Genomic DNA, 18,574 nt, shown 5'->3' on the forward strand with positions numbered 1-18,574 from the left:
AACATAGTGCCTGTCGGTAATATGAAAAACTGAATACAAGAACCTCAAGCCGTCGTGTCTCAAGGACCGTGGCTGAGGTGAATCAGAAAGATGATTCCATGTAGAGAAACTGTAGAAAAGATAGCAGCAGAGGGAGCGTAACGCAGTCCTCTGATGATGAAGATAAGGAGCAGATCTGGGGCAGAAGGGGCAGATCTGGAGCAGAGGAGCAGAAGAGACAGATCTGGAGCAAGGGGGGCAGATCTGGAGCAGAAGGGACAGAAGAGACAGATCTGGAGCAGGAGGGGACAGATCTGGAGCAGAGGAGCAGAAGAGACAGATCTGGAGCAATGGGGGCAGATCTGGAGCAGAAGGGACTGCAGCAAAGGATGGAGGAGATGAGGAGCAGTTGCAGGTCCTGTCCTGTCAGTGAGAGTGTGGGGGCTGGTGCCTTTATAGGCCTGACCTAGCTGGTGGGCCTGCCAGCTGGTCGGTGGGCTGGTCAGCCAGTTCTGGTCGGCCAGACCCCTGCTGGCTGCTGGTCGGCGCCAGTTCTGGTCAGCCATACCCCTGCTGGCTGACCTTTTGGCTGGCCTGCAGACTGGTATGTTTGCCCCAGAAATTGGGGATTGCTAGTTGCTTAACATTAGTTGTCAGAAAAGATATCAGAGACCATAGGAATAGTACTATCTTTATAGGATATGGAGCAGTATAAACAAGTATCCCACTGTTTGTGGAAATACCGCCAAGTGTGTTTAAAGAACCAATCCAATCATATTAATTCACTTAACAACTAAATAATTTCCTGAATATAATGCTCTGTAATAAGGATATTGCAGACATTCTCAGCTGTTCTGTTACCTGTAAACCATTCGATCAAGAGTGGACTCTATTGCATCTCCACAAGGCTCAGAACTTGCTCTTTATTAGTGGCACAAGTTAAGGTCGTACTTTTGACATGCATTACTGTTGCTGTATTTTATCTAGTTTCCTGCAAATTTTTTGGCTTTTGCTAAACTCTTCTGAGCAGACACCATGACCTCATATGACTTTGTCAAGGGGATCGTCAGATGAGGCAGTATCCCTAATGAATAAATGAGGTTGAGAACATGAGAGGACAGGCCCTAGATTGCACCTTAAGATCCAGCCATCCCTTTGGAAGAGACCATTGCTCAATGTTCCATTGAACAAAGTAAGATGACATCATATTGACATAGTGAAGATGTATATCATGCTTTATGTATATACCATGGCAGATGGCCTAATAAGAACCATACAGTTAGGTCTAAGACTTTGAAGGAGCTTAATTACAGTTAATACCTTTTTATTAAAGAAATCTACTGGTGGTCACAAGGTGCCTGTGGCAGTTAATGGGTGCTACACAGATAAGGCACTACCAGAGGATTGCTTCCATAGAGTATAACATGACGATTAAGGATGGTCCATTAGATGTAGGGTTGGTTCCCCTAACATGGACTTCAAGATGCCCCGATAGGAGCACAGTATTTCTGAAACTCCAAGGCCTTTTAGTTTCATCTTGTTTTCATCTAAAGTTTGTCTTGGCATTGCATCTATACGCATGATTTTGGGAATTTGACTTTGAGATTTCTAAAGATCATGGATCCAGGAATAGTTGCCAATACTGATGGCTATAAAGATCCTTCCTAGGCCATCTTGGATTTTTATTTTTAACTAAGAGTACCCAGCATATATAATAGACATCAATAATGGAAGTAAAAAGGTCTGATAAACTAGACATAAAGCCCCTCCTAAGACAATCACAAGTAACCACTGCGTTGCTAGGTACCTGAGAGTACATTTAAGCCCTTCAAGAGCTCAGCTTCAACTACTAAAGTAAGAATGTTAACAGCATAAACCTCCAGTCGTCGGACCCATAGGAAGAGATTACATCGATTGCCAACTACTACAAAAAGTATTGATCTTCAACACATCTCGAGCTGTCATTCGCCACAAGCAGTTCACGTTTGATGGGTCACCTGTTGAGATAGTTTCATCATACGCATATCTTGGGGTTGTCTTCTCCAGACCCATCTTCACTATGAGACCCGCGATGCATGCCCGTTTGGGCAGAGAATACGCATCATTAGCCAGACTAGAGAGGCAGTGCTTCCGCTCGCACTTTCAGGATCCACGGACCAAGGGGCTGCTTTTTGACTCCTTGGTCCGTCTAGTGGGGATGTATGGCAGCCCTTGCTGGGGACCAGACTTGCTGGATATAGAGTATCTGTACCAAGTCAAGGAGTATGGGGATTACACTTCTGGGTGCAGCAAGCTACCATGGTTAGCATTGTCCTCCTCTCGCTCTCTCAGCAGGAGATGACCAGAGATGCTGGTATGCACGCACACAGAGATGGTTTCAGCGACTGGGGCTCCACATGGATAGAGTCCCTCCCTTCCAGTACAGTATGGACGCTCCGTTTTCTCCCCTCCTGTCACACGAGGTCAACCAGGTCATCCGTGAGGATCTCTTACAGCTACACACATTCCGGACCTGGCTGGGATCGAGCGACTTGCATATCACAGAGGAGCAGTTCATTGACCCACCAGGATACACGCAAATCCACTTACCCCACTCACTGAGGATCTCTATTGGGCAGTTTCGGATCTCTTCACATAGACTTCGTATCGAGAGCGGCAGAGCTGAGGGCATACCCAGGGAGAGGCGCATATGCACATTATGTGACATACAGGAGATTGAGATGGAGGAGCACTTCATCTTTAGGTGTCTTGTTTACTATGAGATCCGAGGGCGTTTCTACTGCCTCTTCAGAGATAGCTTTGGGATTTTGTCCCGATTCCTCTCCTATCTAGACCAGAGATGCTTGGCGGCTTTTATTCATGAGGCAATCAGGCACCGCCAGAGGCTACTTCGATCACGGAGACAAGAGCAGACTTCATTCTTGGCAAATCCCTCTCAGAGCTCTATCACAAAGTTCTTCCTGCCAGATCACATGGACCCCCACGAGACGAGACCTCGACATGATCGTGACCCAGAGCCAGTGACTCAACAAAGGGTTCAGACACAGATTACACTTGGGGATATCCCCTCCTTGTTTAGAGTCGGAGCCCAGCCGACAGGGGTTACTGTAGCCCTTGTTAGACGCAGAGTTATGACCAGGAGATGTCACACGGCCACAGCCGTGAGCGGCCAACAGCACTCTATCGCCGCTTTCATGCCTCCACTCCCTCATCCACCTTGATGTCTTGATGATGAGATTGATATGTAGTTGACCACTGACATGACTAAGTTGTACCATTTTGCATTTTTTGCATTCTGCATTAGTGTGGATGCTCGTTTAGTAGCTCCACCCTCACTGCTCGTTTGTACCAGGATTTTCAGAGTCTCATAGACCCATCGGTCTTCCAAAGACTTTAATAAACTCTCTCTCTCTCTCTCTCTCTCTCTCTCTCTCATTTAAAACATAAAAAACTAAATGGACCCCTTACACTTATGTACCGTACCGCTTCCTACAAAGGTGCAAAGATACATTCCTAACTTAGAAAGCACATGCATACTCAATCAAACTCTCTTTTGAAACTAAAAGAAAAGCAGGCTATTCCGCAAGAGTTATAAGTTTAGAATCCAATATTTGCAGCAAACTCTTCCCTTTCTCACCTGCTTGAACAGCCATCTAGGCTAAGAGGCTCTCCAAACAATCAGAAATGGGAAACGACATGCAATCTTTATAAAGTAAAGACATTAAGTGAAGGATAGAACAGTGGTTTGCGGATGCACCAAGTAAACATTATCATTCTTTCTTTTTTGCAAAAAAAATATTCTTCATATTTTTACCGTCTCTCCTATAGATTTTGATAGGCTACTCTCTCTCTCTCTCTCTCTCTCTCTCTCTCTCTCTCTCATCAAAACTACACATGCATCGATACTCTTCATCACTTAGCACACAGCCTTCTCAACTATATGCTCATTGCTTCTGCTTTTAAGGCCTGACACACAAAGCAATTAAGAAACCAAAAGGAAAAGCAAAGACTGTTTCACATACAGCTTACAAAATCCCAGCAGAAACTTGTCTTAAGACCATAATACTTGTGGTACTGACCTGATAACAAGGATCTACTATAACATCCCAAATCGTTGCATTGAATACATGATCAGATGTTGCACGAGCCATGCCAATAAGCTCTCGCTTTACCTCCGGTACACTCCCATCTGTTCCACTCCACATAAAGCATGATTCAAGTTATATAGCTGCATCCAGTTACCACACAAAACAAGAATTGCACTTCACGAGATATGCCGAATACAGAGACAGGCTGGATCCATATAAATGAGTAAACCAGCAGTTCAATCCGACACAGATCAACTAGTCAAACACCCCCAATCTTAGCAAAAACAGGCCTGAAGCAGATCCAATAAAACAATTCTGCATAAAATTGGAATCTCACCTGTACTGCCCATTTTAAACTGTTTGCTAGATTTTATACTCTTCAATAGATAGATAAGCCCTTAGATTGTTGTGTATGCATGTGCATTTCATACATATGTCCATTCAAAATGACAGACACACACAAACACACACAGTTCATTCTAACCTCTTCAATATTTCAACTCCCATACCCACAATCACACTCAGATTCTATGGATATGTGGAGAAAGCATTTTCCATGTGCTAGAATGAATAGAAATAAGCAGCCTGGACAAGGAACCATACTGCTCTCCCCTAGCAAGATACCAATATTAGAGAAGTGCACACTGCCGAATGGCAAATGAAATGCCCTCATAGATTCAGGAGTCCCCTGCCTAGCACTCTTTTTTTACTTTTTCTTTTCTCATTTTAAAAAGAAAATACGGCCCGGGGGGGGGGGGGGCCACCATGGGGTTGTATCACGCCAAACACTCGATCCTCTGGGGTTCACATGAGATGTATTGTCCTCAACCTCCATCCCAAAATCATGATGTGATTTCTCCAGATTTGATTGGGTTTACCCATTGAAAGAAAGTTTCAAGTATTTAAGTGTTTTCAGCATTTTGTTGCAATGGCTGAAATGAATCAGGTTGCAAGGTGCACACCCTCCGTACAAAGAGAATACATGTCCAATGCATTCACAGCACTTACCAAAAGAGGGGCTAAATCATCAACGTACTATGCCATACACACCATTGATGAATAGCGTCGTTGAAAGGAAGAACAAGACCTTGATGGAGATGGCAAGATGCATGGTAAAGGGAAAACATCTAACTCACTCTAGAACAGAGAAGATGCATTGCGATGCACGGGAATTGTCTTTGATTGCACTATCCATGACGAGGTCAATTATATCTCACATTTGGTCTTGCCAGACTTTAAAGAACGCTTGGGACACTTTAGAAGAAATGTATCAGGCCGGTAATGAGGCAAGAGTCTCAATTTTTAAAAAGAGCCTGATTTGATACGGATGCATGAAGGAGACTCAATGGTAGAGCATGTCACAAAGGTTCAGGACTTGCATTAGCAACTTCGCAACATTGATTAAGTCATAACAGAATCCAGATACATTGCTTGTCTCTACCACACTAAATTCCCTACTGGAGTCTTAATTTGGACATTCTTCTTTGCTGCAAGGGGATCCGGCCTGGGTAGCCCCACCAAAATAAAGTCTGCTAGATCATATGACTGCAAGATGGACTCCATCATAACATGCCATACAACATAATTGTTCCCATCCAATTGGCAGTCCACTGGAAAGGTGGGTAATAGTGGACTTTTAACCCTATTCTCAGCCATCTCTGGCAGGGCAGCCATGTCAAAAGGAAGAAGAAGTAGAACAAAAAGGGGAGGGTGGATGGGAAGAATAGAGAAAGGGGACCGAAGGAAGAAGTGAAGAAAGGGCTGGAAAGACAATCTTGCAGCCAAAGATAACTTCAAGTCCTTGTAGTATGGACCTGGAAAACACCAAACGGCTCCGAACAGCAGCCTGAAACACCTCGTAGTTCATCTGGCTCCAAGCTCCCTCCACGTCTCACGTCTTTAGCCAACCTTTGCGAGGGATCTCAGGAAAAGGCCCTCTACTGTTGGGCAAAACCTCCACGACTGTCATGTGCACGGATTGGTATCTGACGTGTACTAGGTACACAGAACTAGCTCAGGTTAGCCTGGGGAGGCTTAGAGCTAGGCAGGCTTGATTCTCGGGTTGAGTGGCAAGGGTACGGACTATTTATAGGTCTTCGCTATTTTTGGCGCTCGGGGCCCGAGTCTATAAAAGGGGCCCAGGGGATCCAGTTCTCAGTGTGCAGTTGGGAGTGTGCAGTTGGGAGCAAGTCTAGTTCCTAGGTGCTAGGTCTGATCCTGGATTGAGTCACGGACGCGCGCCTGCATCTTAGCGTAGCCCAAGGCCCAGTGGCAAATCCAGGGCTTCACAGCGCCACCTGGTGGTATGGGACACCAGGCTGGTTTGGATCTGATTGGGAGTTCGTGCCAGTAGCTCAGCTCGTGGCTCGGAGGGGACATCTCCTGATTCGGGATCACATCCCGTAGATGTCATGGTTGGGTGGTGAGCAGCCTGCTCAGATCTGACGTAGTGTGTGGTTGTTTTGCAGATCAGGGGTTTCAGGAGTGCTGGGATGTGTCAGTTGGTATCAGAGCCAACTCCTGAGGTAGGAACTTCTGATGCGAGAACTTTTGACGAGTTTTTCCTCCAAGTATGCCCTAAATTTCGAAATCTGTTGCTGCGTTTTTGCTGGATACCTGGGATAGGAGGGGTGGAGAGATATCTGGGAAAAGGAAGAAGAAAAGGAGAGATCCCTGAAGGCCTGTGAGCGAAGGCTGTAGGAAGGGGAGAGAGAGCAGAAAGGTAGGAGAGAGTGGCGGAAAAAAAAAGCAGCAAGGGAGGCGTGGAAGAGACGCCTGGGATTGTACGGAACAGTCTGGGGGGCAAAGAGAGGCTCGTGGGGCGGCGAACAGGCCGTGTACAGCCTGCGCAGAAGGCTGATTACAGCCTGCGCATAGGGCTGCGTACAGCCTGCGCATAGGGCTGCGTGCAGCCTGCGCAGAGGGTGCTTTTTTCAAAAAAGCACCCCTCCAAAGCTAGGGGGGCTTGGCTTTTTTTGGAAGCACAGCTTCCAAATAAGGCTGCCCTGCACCCTATATAGGAGGGGGCAGGGTACCAGCCTACCCACAAGCCAGCCTAGAGCTACGAAGCAGCGCCTCGATTTGAGCGCCAGCCTGCGTCAGCCGTCCCTGCCTGCACCAGCGCTGCCCTGCACCGTGCAGTCTGCAGCATCCGTACCCTGCCAACGTCAGCCTGCGACAGCCATCGTAGGCTCTGCATCAGCACCGTATGGAACATATGGAATACCCTACGCCAGCCCACGCCACAGTCAGCGCCTCCCGCTGCAGCGAGCCCTGCGTCAGCCCGCCCTGCACCGAAACAGTACCCGCAGACTGTACGGACGCCGTACAGTCCACGTCAGCAGACCGTACAGCCACTTCAGCAGCGCGTGTATCCGGTTGCGGGTTCGGAAAGGTCTCGGGATTCGTGGGCTTCTGATTCGCCAGGTTCCAGCATCTCCTTCCGTCGGCATCTTTCGGGACGGTTTTCTTCTGCTCCATTTTCCTCTGTGCTTCGTTTCAGTCAGTTATTTCTCTCAGTTCGTATTCAATCGAATTTCAGCCATGTCTGATGCTGCAAATCCCGAGTTCACCATGGGAGAGCAGGATTTGGATTACACTCCTGTGGGAGAGGAGGATCAGGGTCTCTATGATGACCTGATAACAAAAAAGGCCTTCAGTGAATTTACGACTGCTCTTGATGGCAAATTCGAGCAGGTCAATGCTAATCAATCGGGGTTGACACAGCAACTCCAGCGAATACAAGCAACCCTCACCCTTCTGGCTAGCACTGTACAGGCACTCACGCATGTGGATGCCATGGCTTCAGTGCTAGGCCCGAATATAACTCCAGATCCTTTTCCGGGTGACCAAAAGTCAAGAACAAAGGAGGTAGTTAACACTTGGTTACACAAGTGGCAGGCACACTTCCAATTCCACCCCTATCCAAATGAGAAAAAGATCCAGCTTGCAACAGGGTTTATGTCAAGTAAAGCCAAAAATTTAGTATGCAATATCCCAGTTGAGCAAATTCATGCACAACCCAATGACTTCACATTGGCAGGCTGTGAAGCATGTTTTCAGATACCTACAAGGTACTTGGTCTCTTGGTTTGCTATTTCCCAAGGGGGCAAACTTGCATTTACATGCTCACAATGAGTCGGATTGGGCTGGTAATTTTGACACTAGGCAGACAACCAGTGGTACATATGGGAGAGATCAGCTTAGTCTTTTGCCCTACACATTAGAATGTGGTAGATATTTTCACCAAATCTCTACCTCGCAAAAACTTGGCTTTAATCTCTGAGGCAAAGGTCAATGTAATAAGGTTTGAAGGCACTTTTTTCCTTTTTAAGGTTTTTTCTCCTAACCATAGTTAATGGTTGAGATTGTGGTTGAGTGAGTCACCACACGTTCATTAATACTAGTTAGTATTCATTCTAGGGTTTTGTCTCTATGACTACCCCATGGTTGACACGTACGATCACGTTCGATGCGTACTGTTCGATATTAGTACGGTACTAAACGAACTAAAAAATCTTAGGCGTACATCCGATGGTACGTTCGATATCCCAAAAAAAAAGACCAATATTTTAGAGCTTCTACAAGCTTTAAAACTTGTACAAAACATGTAATATAGGTGCTTGATGGAGATAGAGGGAGAGAGATGAAGATGCTTGATGCAGCTTGAACCTTGTCACTTGTTGGAGATGGAGAAGGGAGAGTCAAGACTCAGAGTCGGAGGTAGATGCTTAGTGTGAGATCATAGTGAGGAGAGAGGGGGTTTATATGGAACCTTGCCATTTGGGAGGCCCAAAATCAGTTTGGCAGAACCACCACCAATAACAAAACCAGTCATCCAAAACAAACGAACGCAAAAAACAAAAACAAAAACAAACAAACAAACCAAAACAAAAACCAACCCCCCCCCCCCCCCCCACACACACACACACACACAAAACGTACGGATCGTACGGTACCGTGCCGAACGTACAGAATGATCCGTACGTTGAACGAGGGCAGCCATGGACCGTCACTACCCTAATGTAATCATTCATTGTGTTGTTAAGTTCTCAATGTAGCTTGCTCCCACTTTGTGTTATCCTCAACCCTCACTCCAATTTCCAAACATATAAGTAGATATATATATATAGTCATTTAGTCTTCACAAGCAGTAGAGATGCTAGCCTTTGCCACAGTTGAGTCTACCCTTGACCTACAGAGTGCTGAGAAACTCAGTACAAAGACCTCTATATAAATGCATGCTCAAGTATGTGTGGGTGTGTGGATATGAGTGTGTGAGAGCGTACGTTTATACTATGGTCTACACCCACAGTTGAGCATTGATGATGTCGATCGGGATGTCATAATAGCTAGTCCATACTATGCGTGATGGTTTTAATGAGATTGAAACTGCACTATGTGTTGTGTTTTTAGAGGATCAATTTGGACGTATTCCTAGATTCATCTAGATATATGTTCCCGCCATAATAGTAGACATGCAATTTCACCTTGTAAAGGTTGCGGCTTCTTGATATTGTGATAAGTTATTTCTACCTTAAGTGGTGTGTTGCCGTATCAACTAGATTGTCTAAGCATTTTTGCTAGACTTCCAAAAAAGCGTTCAACCTTCGCAATTGTAGCTTTAATGAGGAGAATGTGGACTACTTTTGTATTAGCCTTCTCCTTTAGTACTAACCTTTGTCACGCTAAGTTTGCCCTTCACCTCCAAGGTGTGACAAAAGCTCAGTACAAAGATCTTTGTATAAATGGATGCTCAAGTATGTGTGGGTGTGGATATGTATGTGTAAGGGCGTATGTTAATACTATAGTCTAAACCCAACGTTGGATGTTCATGATGTCGAAGGGATGTCATAATTGCTTGATGGAGTTAACGGTTTTCAACATTGTGAGTGATTGTCATGAGATTGAGATTGCACAATGCGTTATGTTTTTAAAGAATGAGTTTGATTCGTCTAGATATATGTTTGCCTACATACACACATACATGCATATGTATGTACACACACACACATAACTGAGAGAGATGGAGAAAGAGACACATACACATGCATTCATACATACATACGTACGTATTATACCTATATATACACATTTGTGGGAGGTATACATACATATACATAAGTATTTACACACACCCATACACAAGTACATACGGACGTGTGTGTGTGTGTGTGTGTGTGTGTGTGTGTGTGTGTGTGCACACGCACGTGCGTACACGCTTGTGTGTGTAGATAGATAGACAGATACATGAGATGAATCCAAGAACATGCCCAAAATCATAATCCTGAAACAAACAAATAATGTAGCCTCAGGACAGTCACAAGGTGAATGCATACCAGGGACTAGATACTATGACATCCCCACCAACACCATCAGCGACCCCGGGCCAATAGCCATAGACTGTAGTACAAACGTGTATGCTCTCACACAAATAGACATCTACACAACAACACGCACATGAGCATCCATTGATAGAAAAGTCTTCATATGCTCCAGAGACGCAAGGCATTGGCAGACTCAGCATTACAGGAGAAGGCTAGTACAAAATTAGTCCAACTTATCTCCATCCAAGCCACAACTATGTGAAAAGGAGTTTTTCATTTCAGTCTATCCCAAACGAGCATTCCTAAGCAAAAAGGCTTAGCAAAGATAGCTTGGCAGTTTAATCCAAAGAACCTAAATATCTTATGCTGACTATTTTCCAGCAAAATAGCAGTCCTTACAGACATAATCAATAGATATACCTCATACCTGATTGGCAAGCTAGCACATTGTTTAACTGTAAAGAGGAACATAACAAGAAGGCTATGGGGAGCTGAAGAAATTGAGTTGGACCTGTTGAAGGAATCTCTCTCTGCATATGCAGGGAGGCCACCATGAAACTGTTCTTCAGAGCCGTTTCCACTTTTGTCCTGGGCCTCCTTGGCCATCCTATCTGCCCTACGTGATCAAACAGTGCCAACATAGACACCAGTCAAGACCATAAAGTTAAAAGCATAAAGCCTTCTACAAAACACCAATTTCCTCTTGATGTTGAGTGCAATCAAAACAGTCACGAAATGAGATATTGTAAGTTCAGCAAGAACACACTCATTTTATTCTTATTATATGTTATTTCAACCCGTCCATACTTGTCCCCCACTAAGCAGCTTAATCCCCTAAAGCAACACAGTTTATTTTGTATGCTGAATATAGTAAAAATTGTGCTTGTATGTACATCAGAGCATGCTCTCATGTCCATCCTCAAGATATCTTGCACTGGAAAACAAGAAACTCCAGAGGTCTCTAATCCCATGTAATGTAACAAGTTTTCTTACCCAGCATCTCGACCGAACAACCTGACATTTTGAGCTTATACATGAAATAGATGCTCATACATGAACCACCAAATGCAATGAACATAACGTGTTAAAATCAGGTAACTCATGGCAGGAACAACACACGACTCAAAGGGACATAGTAGCCTACATAACCGTGACAATGAAGCAGGTCTGATGGGTGAAAAGATAGATGAGGCACCAACAATGATGAGCAAACCTGTGATATTGATCAAGATGCAGATGTTGACCAGCAAGATAAGGATGTGGATGCACTTACACTCAATCCTTCTAGGCATGAAAAGATAGATGAGGCACCAAGCAATGATGAGCAAATCTGTGATTTTGATCAAGATGCAGATGTTGACCAGCAAGACAAGGATGTGGATGCACTTACACTCTATCCTTCTAGGCATGCAAACTTTGAGGACAAGTTTTTGAGGAGGTGAGCATCCAGCATTGTATGGTCTCCATATGATAGCCAAGGATGCCAAAGTAAACTCACCCACAGTGACAAGGAGCAGCTTGTGCAGCGTGAAAATGATATGCAAGTCAGTTTTACTCTTGAAGCTGTGTCACAACACATTCAGGAGCATGATAGTGGGGAATATGGCCACAACTTAAGCATAACTGATGCCCTTCACTGCTGCTCACTAGGTGAGTATAGTTCGGAGTTTTGCTTGCTACAGTTAGCAGCCATTAGAGAACAATGGCATCTCATAGGATTGCTGTAAATGCGAGGGCAGAACTGTCCTCGTGCTTGGTACAACATGTGATAAATGCTGCCATGTATTGGCACTCGCAAAAGCAAATCCGTGTGCACATGACGAGGCTGAACAGACCCATGAGGGTGATGTCAGGACTATGCCTTATAGTTCATTGAAGTTGCCTACCAATAACTTGCAGATACCATTAGCCTATGAGCTAGAAATTCAGAAAATATGTAAAATTGTTCTTTGTCCAGCAAGTTGCAGACATAAGCCAGCAAGACAAGGCCCGAGATACATATGTTATGATTGTTCTCCTAATGCAGTGTGATGTTGATACTTTGGGCCACAAATTTTGGCTTATTTGTCAGCAGGGCATTATGTTTCTTTATGCTGCATGAAGTTATTACAGCTTACCAACAATGAAGGTCCATGGGTGTTGATATCGCACGGAGATCACCCATATGTTTGCCAGTTCCTTCATTGCCAGATACAAAATGTAATCATAGAAGGGAATCATGAAGTTGAAATGAATGGCTGTTCAATAGACAAGCTTTCAAGCCTGGACGGAAATGAAGCCATTGTACTTCCAGATTTGAGCATTGTGGCTATGGATCTAAAATTTTTGATGCAATCATCATCCGCATGATAACCAGCGCTTTTGCATCATACTCCTCCCAATCTGTCATCTCGTAATCATCTTCATCTTCAGAATTGAGGGTCTTATTTTTTGAAGTAATGGAAGTAGAGGCTGTTGGAAATATAGAGGTCACCTCCCCGTCTAAGAGCCCCCATATGAGGAGAGCATTGGGGGGGTGAACCTGGTTTGAGAAAAGCCACATGGGCAGCATCATGGCCTCTATGGGGGCAGGGATCAGACAAAGAAAAGAGAGGATACCCCACATGGACAGCAGTAAGGCTGTCATGTGGGCAGCACTTCTAGGTATATACCAGGAGGCACAAGAGCTATCTGGGAGCAAATCAGCGATTGGTGGAGCTCCAGTAGCAGACCGATCTATGGTGTCAGTATTTGGCAGCATGTCAGGGCAGAATCAAGGCCTTGGACAAGGACCAGTAGGCACTAGAAGATTGCTAGGCATTTAGTAGGAGAACCTTTTGGTATTGTATCTTGTCCAGTTTGTGGACGGACCGAAATATAAAGTGTGGCTTCTATATTTGACTTTGAACACAGTCTATTTGCTAGTCTGCACATACACATGAATTATGTGAAGTACACACACTTGATGAGGCATTGATTCCATAGTGAAACACTTCCATGTGTAGTTCCTGGGCTATCTATCAGTCTTCCGCTACGGGATACCATCTGGTGGGATTTCACTTTTCTAAAAGAGCCCAGAGGCTTCTCCTCACCGATCACCACCTTCCAAAGTTTCCAAGCTTTGAGCTGAGTCTTTGTCTTGAACTTCAACAATGGATAGTTCACTCTATCAAGCTTGCCTGCTTCTGCAACGTTTGGACCTACAAGCGATGATGAGATACCTCCACAACAAACATCCAGCTCTGGGATATTAGAAAAGAGAGGAGAGGAGCTGGCTTGAGAAAATGACTGACCTGAGTGCTATGTGAACACCTTGGGATTTTATATCATGTAGGAAAAAACACACACACACACACATTAACGTCCTCGGAAGGCCTCACGAGCCTATGGGACAAAGTACATCGAGAGAAGAAACTCATACAAGCCTCTGTGGGCTGAAATAAGGGCAGGCTAGGGCCCTTGCTGATTGCTATGCTAAGCTAAAGAGCTCAAAAGCTCAAACTCAAAACTCAAAAGCTGACAACTGAAACTCAGAAACCGAAACCTAGTGCCATGGTGACTCTTTGGTGGGCTGCAAAGATATCTCGGATCTGCGTCTGTCGAGCTGTCACTCGTGACGGATTTCAAGAGTGATGCCTTGTCTGTGGTGGTCTCCTCTAAAGAGACCTGAGATAGACCGAATCTCGATCGTGCGTGCTCTGGTCACTCTCCATGTCGTGTGTGGTCTCTGCGACTCTAGCTCAACGGTGCCGTGTCATCTCTCCCCATCGACCCATACTACCCTCTTGCAGCTGGAAGTTCCTCCTCCACTGCACTATGTCTTGGAGCTGACTCAAATGCATAGAAATCCGTGACATGTTGATGTGCTCAGTCTACCTCAGCCTCCTATGGTGCGGCTACCTCCTGCTGCTGTCTGATATGTCTCAATAGTCTACCTCAGCCTCCTATGGTGCGACTACCTCCTGCTGCTGCTGCTGTCTAATATGTCTCAATAGTCTCTCTTTGTGCCATCACATCTCAATCAAATAGAGCCCAACAGAGACCTGGTCATGGAAGTGGATCAACCGTGAGAGTGGGCCAAAGCCATGCCCCTCCTGAAAGACGCAGTGATATCACCCCCGGACCTCATAGTAGGCTAGGCAGGCAGACAGGAAGTGCTCCTCTATCTCAACCTTGTTAGAAATGGCCCAACAGAGGTACGCACAGTGGAAGACTTATAGTATTGCCTAGGAGCTCACACGGTGTGGTGTAGGGTGTGGAATCACAGACTTCTTAAACTTGTGTGCATAGATGTGCAAGCCAGTAAATAGACAATGCTCAGAGACAAATATAGAAGCAACACTTTTTATTTCCGTCCGTCCACAAAGTAGGACAAGATACAATACCAACACGTTCTCCTACTAGATGTCAAGCACTTCTAGACCTCTGAGCCCGCGTGCTCCACCTCGAGCGTATGTAGACTCTCCATCCAGAGTGTTCTTCTCTACCTTGCTGCCCTGAGTGTCAGCCTAGGTAGGCAGCCCTCCAAGCTCAGTCTGCAGCTCTTCCTTCTCTCTTGGTCCTCCAGGAATAGGCTCCAAGAGTAGGTCTCCTGCTGCTCCTGACTGCTGGTGTTTTGCTGCTCCGAAAGATATGAATGAGGGCCTAGAGGCCCTCCTTTTATAGGCCCCCAAGGGGGCTGGCAAAAACCGACCAGCTTGCCCCATTCTGGCCAACCAGTCTATGGCTGGTCCAACCCTATTAGGGCTCACAAACCGGGGCCTTTATGGCCCACTCTTCTAGGGCCTTGGCCCTCCAATCAAGGCAAGGGCCCAGCCCTATATAAAGGCAGGTCCCTGTCTCATAGCAGCCTCCTTTGCTGCTCCAACAGGCCTCATCCAGCCCCGTAAAGCCTTGTACCCTGCTGCGTACAGTTGCTGATGTCAGCGCCACCTGTCCCAAGTCTGCACAGCCTTGTACCCTGCTCCGTACGCTTGCTGATGTCAGTGCCATTTGTGCGACTATTCGGGGCCTGTTCCAGCCCGTACACATGTTCTGAAGTTCTGTCTTGCCAGGTCAGATACAGGGCTACATGCCCCCGCCATCTCTCCTGCACAAGGTCTCGTGTGCTGTCCACATGACAGCTCATGTGCTGCCCATGTGGCAGCCCCATTCTCTGCCCATGTGGCAGTCTATACATCCCTAGGTCGACCTCCCCCATGCTCTCCTCATATGGGAGCTTACAGATGGGGAGGTGACCATTCCAACAAACCTCCCCCAACGCACATAGCCTACAGACCCGCTGCTCTCTGGGTGCGCCTGTCGCAACCCACTAACTCAGCTATTGACCCTGGCAATGTGCCCTGGCAAAACCCCCAACTGCCTGCAGAATATGCAGTGAGGAAGGAAACAAATACTACACCTCTCTCTGGGCAGGCACACCTGCATATAAGCCTCACACCCTAATGTACAGACAGGAGCTGACCATCTTTAACAATTATTGACCAACACTCAATTCAGATCTTATTGGTATTATATAATTGTCAGTCACTTTTAACACTCTACAACAAAAAAGATAATAAAAGCACAACATGACAGTGTTGCAATTGTTCTTGATGGAAGGAATTGAATGGGACAGAATACTTCCTATCACTCACAAGTATGAATCACACAGAGTTAGAATATCAAAATTGGCATCACAAGTGTTCTTAGACTTTAAGAACGAAAAAGAAAAGCCATGTGCACTGCAACTAGAACCTAATTGCATATTTCAATCAGGAAGTACCTTTATGTAGAGGATTTCTAGTTGATAAACGTCTACCTCTTCACCAGATGCAAAAATGATCTTCTCTCGTGTACCATCTGGCTGAACCTTCTCAATCAATACAACCTTTTCATCTTTGTCAACTGGCAATTCAATGCCCACCTCTTCTTGACTAGGTTCTGCGACTGTTGTGGGTGAACTCTTAGCAAAGCTGCACAACTTTGGAATAGGCTCTCCATTAGATTTCACGTGCAATGAAGAAACAGAATTTTGAGGATTGCTTCACAAAATACCACAAACATTTCCTCTTATTTTTCTTTTTCTTTTTAAATACTACAAACATAGAATGGACTTCCCACGTTTTGACATGAAGGAAAGACCCTCTAATTTTCTTCAGAATCCACACAGGCTTAATAGCTATATCAAAAAACGCACACATCTAGAAACTCCTCAAAATCTCAAAGCTATACTTAAAAGAGAAAGCTTACGTACCCTGATCTTAAGGAGTCCCAAAAATGCACCTTTACTGTGAAGCCTCGTTTCCAACATTCTGCAAAGGTGACACATTCATAGACTTCCGTTAAAGACTTGATCCAACTCTTCCTAAACCATAAAATCACACAACAAATATGCCTTCCCTTTTCATGGTCCACAAACTCACACAACAGATGTACTCTATCCATCCTCATAGAACAAGAGTATAAGCTGCTCCAAATAAAGGGGCCAACTTGCTTTATATAAACATGGAGACACATTTTCTTCATAAGTATATCTAGATGGATCAGGAAAATGCCCAAAATCATCCTCTAAAAAACAACACATCGTGCAGTTTCAATATCATGAAAATAACTCACAAGGTTGAAAACCATAAACTCTGTCACTGTCACGATCTGTGACGTATTCCTTTCTCTATTTCTAGACTTATGGATGGTTTGATGAATGGACACATGTGGAAGGGTATGCCCTTTCGACGGGACACTTGCCCTTTTGACGGGACACTTCCTAATGAGGCACAACCCTTCACAAGAGACATCCTATTGAAGAGACATTTCTATTGTAATGTACCCTCTCATCAAGGGTCACACCCTTCACAAAGGGGTACACACCTCTTCATGCACATACCCTTTGGAGTACACACCTTTTCATGTGTGACTCTTCACTCTCTATATAAGAGAGGCCCAATTGTATGGATGACACACAACATCTACCCTACAGACATTCAAGCAATACAATTATTCCTTGTTCTCTGCTATCTCAGTCTCCTTTCTGTTCCTTAGCGCATCTCTAAATATAGTAAATCTAGGATTTCTTACAGTGGTATTAGAGCAAAATTCGCTCCTGCCTGTAGGAAATGCCCCCCACCTTCTAGTGCCGATCTGATACATCTTTTCCGCTAGAAGGATATCCGTGCAAATTGTGCATGGAAGAGATGGAGAGGATGAGCGTAAAAATTTTTCGCGCCAACGTTGCCTAAAGTCATCTATGGCCTCTCCATCTCCCACACATCACGAGTTGATGTGAATGGACACGACAAAAATCGTGTCTTTTCAGGTGCTTGGGCTGTCCCAAAACCAAGGGACGCACCTTTTCCACCATCGGACACACCTTTTGATGAAGAGTCTCACTCCTCACTCAAGGGAAACACCCCATCGTGGACAAAAGGACACACCTATTCATGTAGGGACACCCCTTTTAAAAACAGGGACACACCCCTTCATGAAAAGGTGCACCTATTCCAAGGGTCACACCCCTTCGAATAGGCACACCTTTTAGGCACCAAGCACCTATAAAAGGGTACCTAGAGGGGTAAAAAGGGAAAAAATTAAACCCATCCCCTACCCTTAGGTTTACCCTAGCTACCCTAGGGTTAACTAAACCCCCAAATTAATTTTTGGGCAACCACCCAACTATAGGCAGCCCCAACGAAAAGAGGCGAACCTCTTGGACGATTTCCGTACGTACGGATCTCCACGCAAGTGCGCAGTCATTTGCCTCGCCATATCGCAGCCCCCTGCGCAGCCCTAGCCTCGCCAGCACGCCAGCCTTCCTGCGCAGCCCTAGCCTCGCCAGCACGCCAGCCCCCTGCGCAGTCATTTGCCTCGCCAGCACGCAGCCCCCCCCTGCGCAGTCATTTGCCTTGCCAGCCACGCCAGCCTAACTGCGCAGCCCTGCATCGCCATTTCGCTGTTAGACCCCTCGCCATAGGCAGCCTAGCCTTGCCCATTTGCGGCCCTGGTTACCTGCTATTTCCCTGCCAGCCTGCAGCATGAAATCCGTGACAGCACTGCCTTATCTGCGAAATCCAGCCCTGGGAACTGCAACCAATTTTCGCCATTGACAGCCTGCAGCCCCCCCCCTTGTTTCGCCATCTTTTCCTGCCAAATCAACAACAGTTGCAGCCTCCTCTCGCGATGAAGACAGCCTGTTAACAGCCCGGACCAGACAAAGCCTCGATCCGC

At 45.6% G+C, this 18,574-nt stretch overlaps 1 protein-coding gene across 2 annotated transcripts in view; it reads right to left on the bottom strand.

The window, feature by feature from the left end:
* LOC147879732 (histone acetyltransferase TAP1-like) overlaps nucleotides 1-18,574 on the bottom strand; it is a 47,520-nt gene that overhangs the window by 989 nt on the left and 27,957 nt on the right. For both annotated transcript variants that reach the window (XM_087371774.1, XM_087371773.1), the window contains 4 exons: nucleotides 16,608-16,665; nucleotides 16,137-16,326; nucleotides 10,905-11,004; nucleotides 4,059-4,168 (listed from right to left, as the gene is read on the bottom strand). In XM_087371774.1, the coding sequence (XP_087227900.1) occupies nucleotides 4,059-4,168; nucleotides 10,905-11,004; nucleotides 16,137-16,326; nucleotides 16,608-16,665 (458 nt within the window). The remainder of the gene's footprint in view (nucleotides 1-4,058; nucleotides 4,169-10,904; nucleotides 11,005-16,136; nucleotides 16,327-16,607; nucleotides 16,666-18,574) is intronic.

This window comes from Dipteris shenzhenensis, chromosome 33 (assembly GCF_047967505.1).
Source record: "Dipteris shenzhenensis isolate YYH24624 ecotype China chromosome 33, Dip_SZ_1.0, whole genome shotgun sequence".
Lineage (NCBI taxonomy): Eukaryota > Viridiplantae > Streptophyta > Polypodiopsida > Gleicheniales > Dipteridaceae > Dipteris > Dipteris shenzhenensis.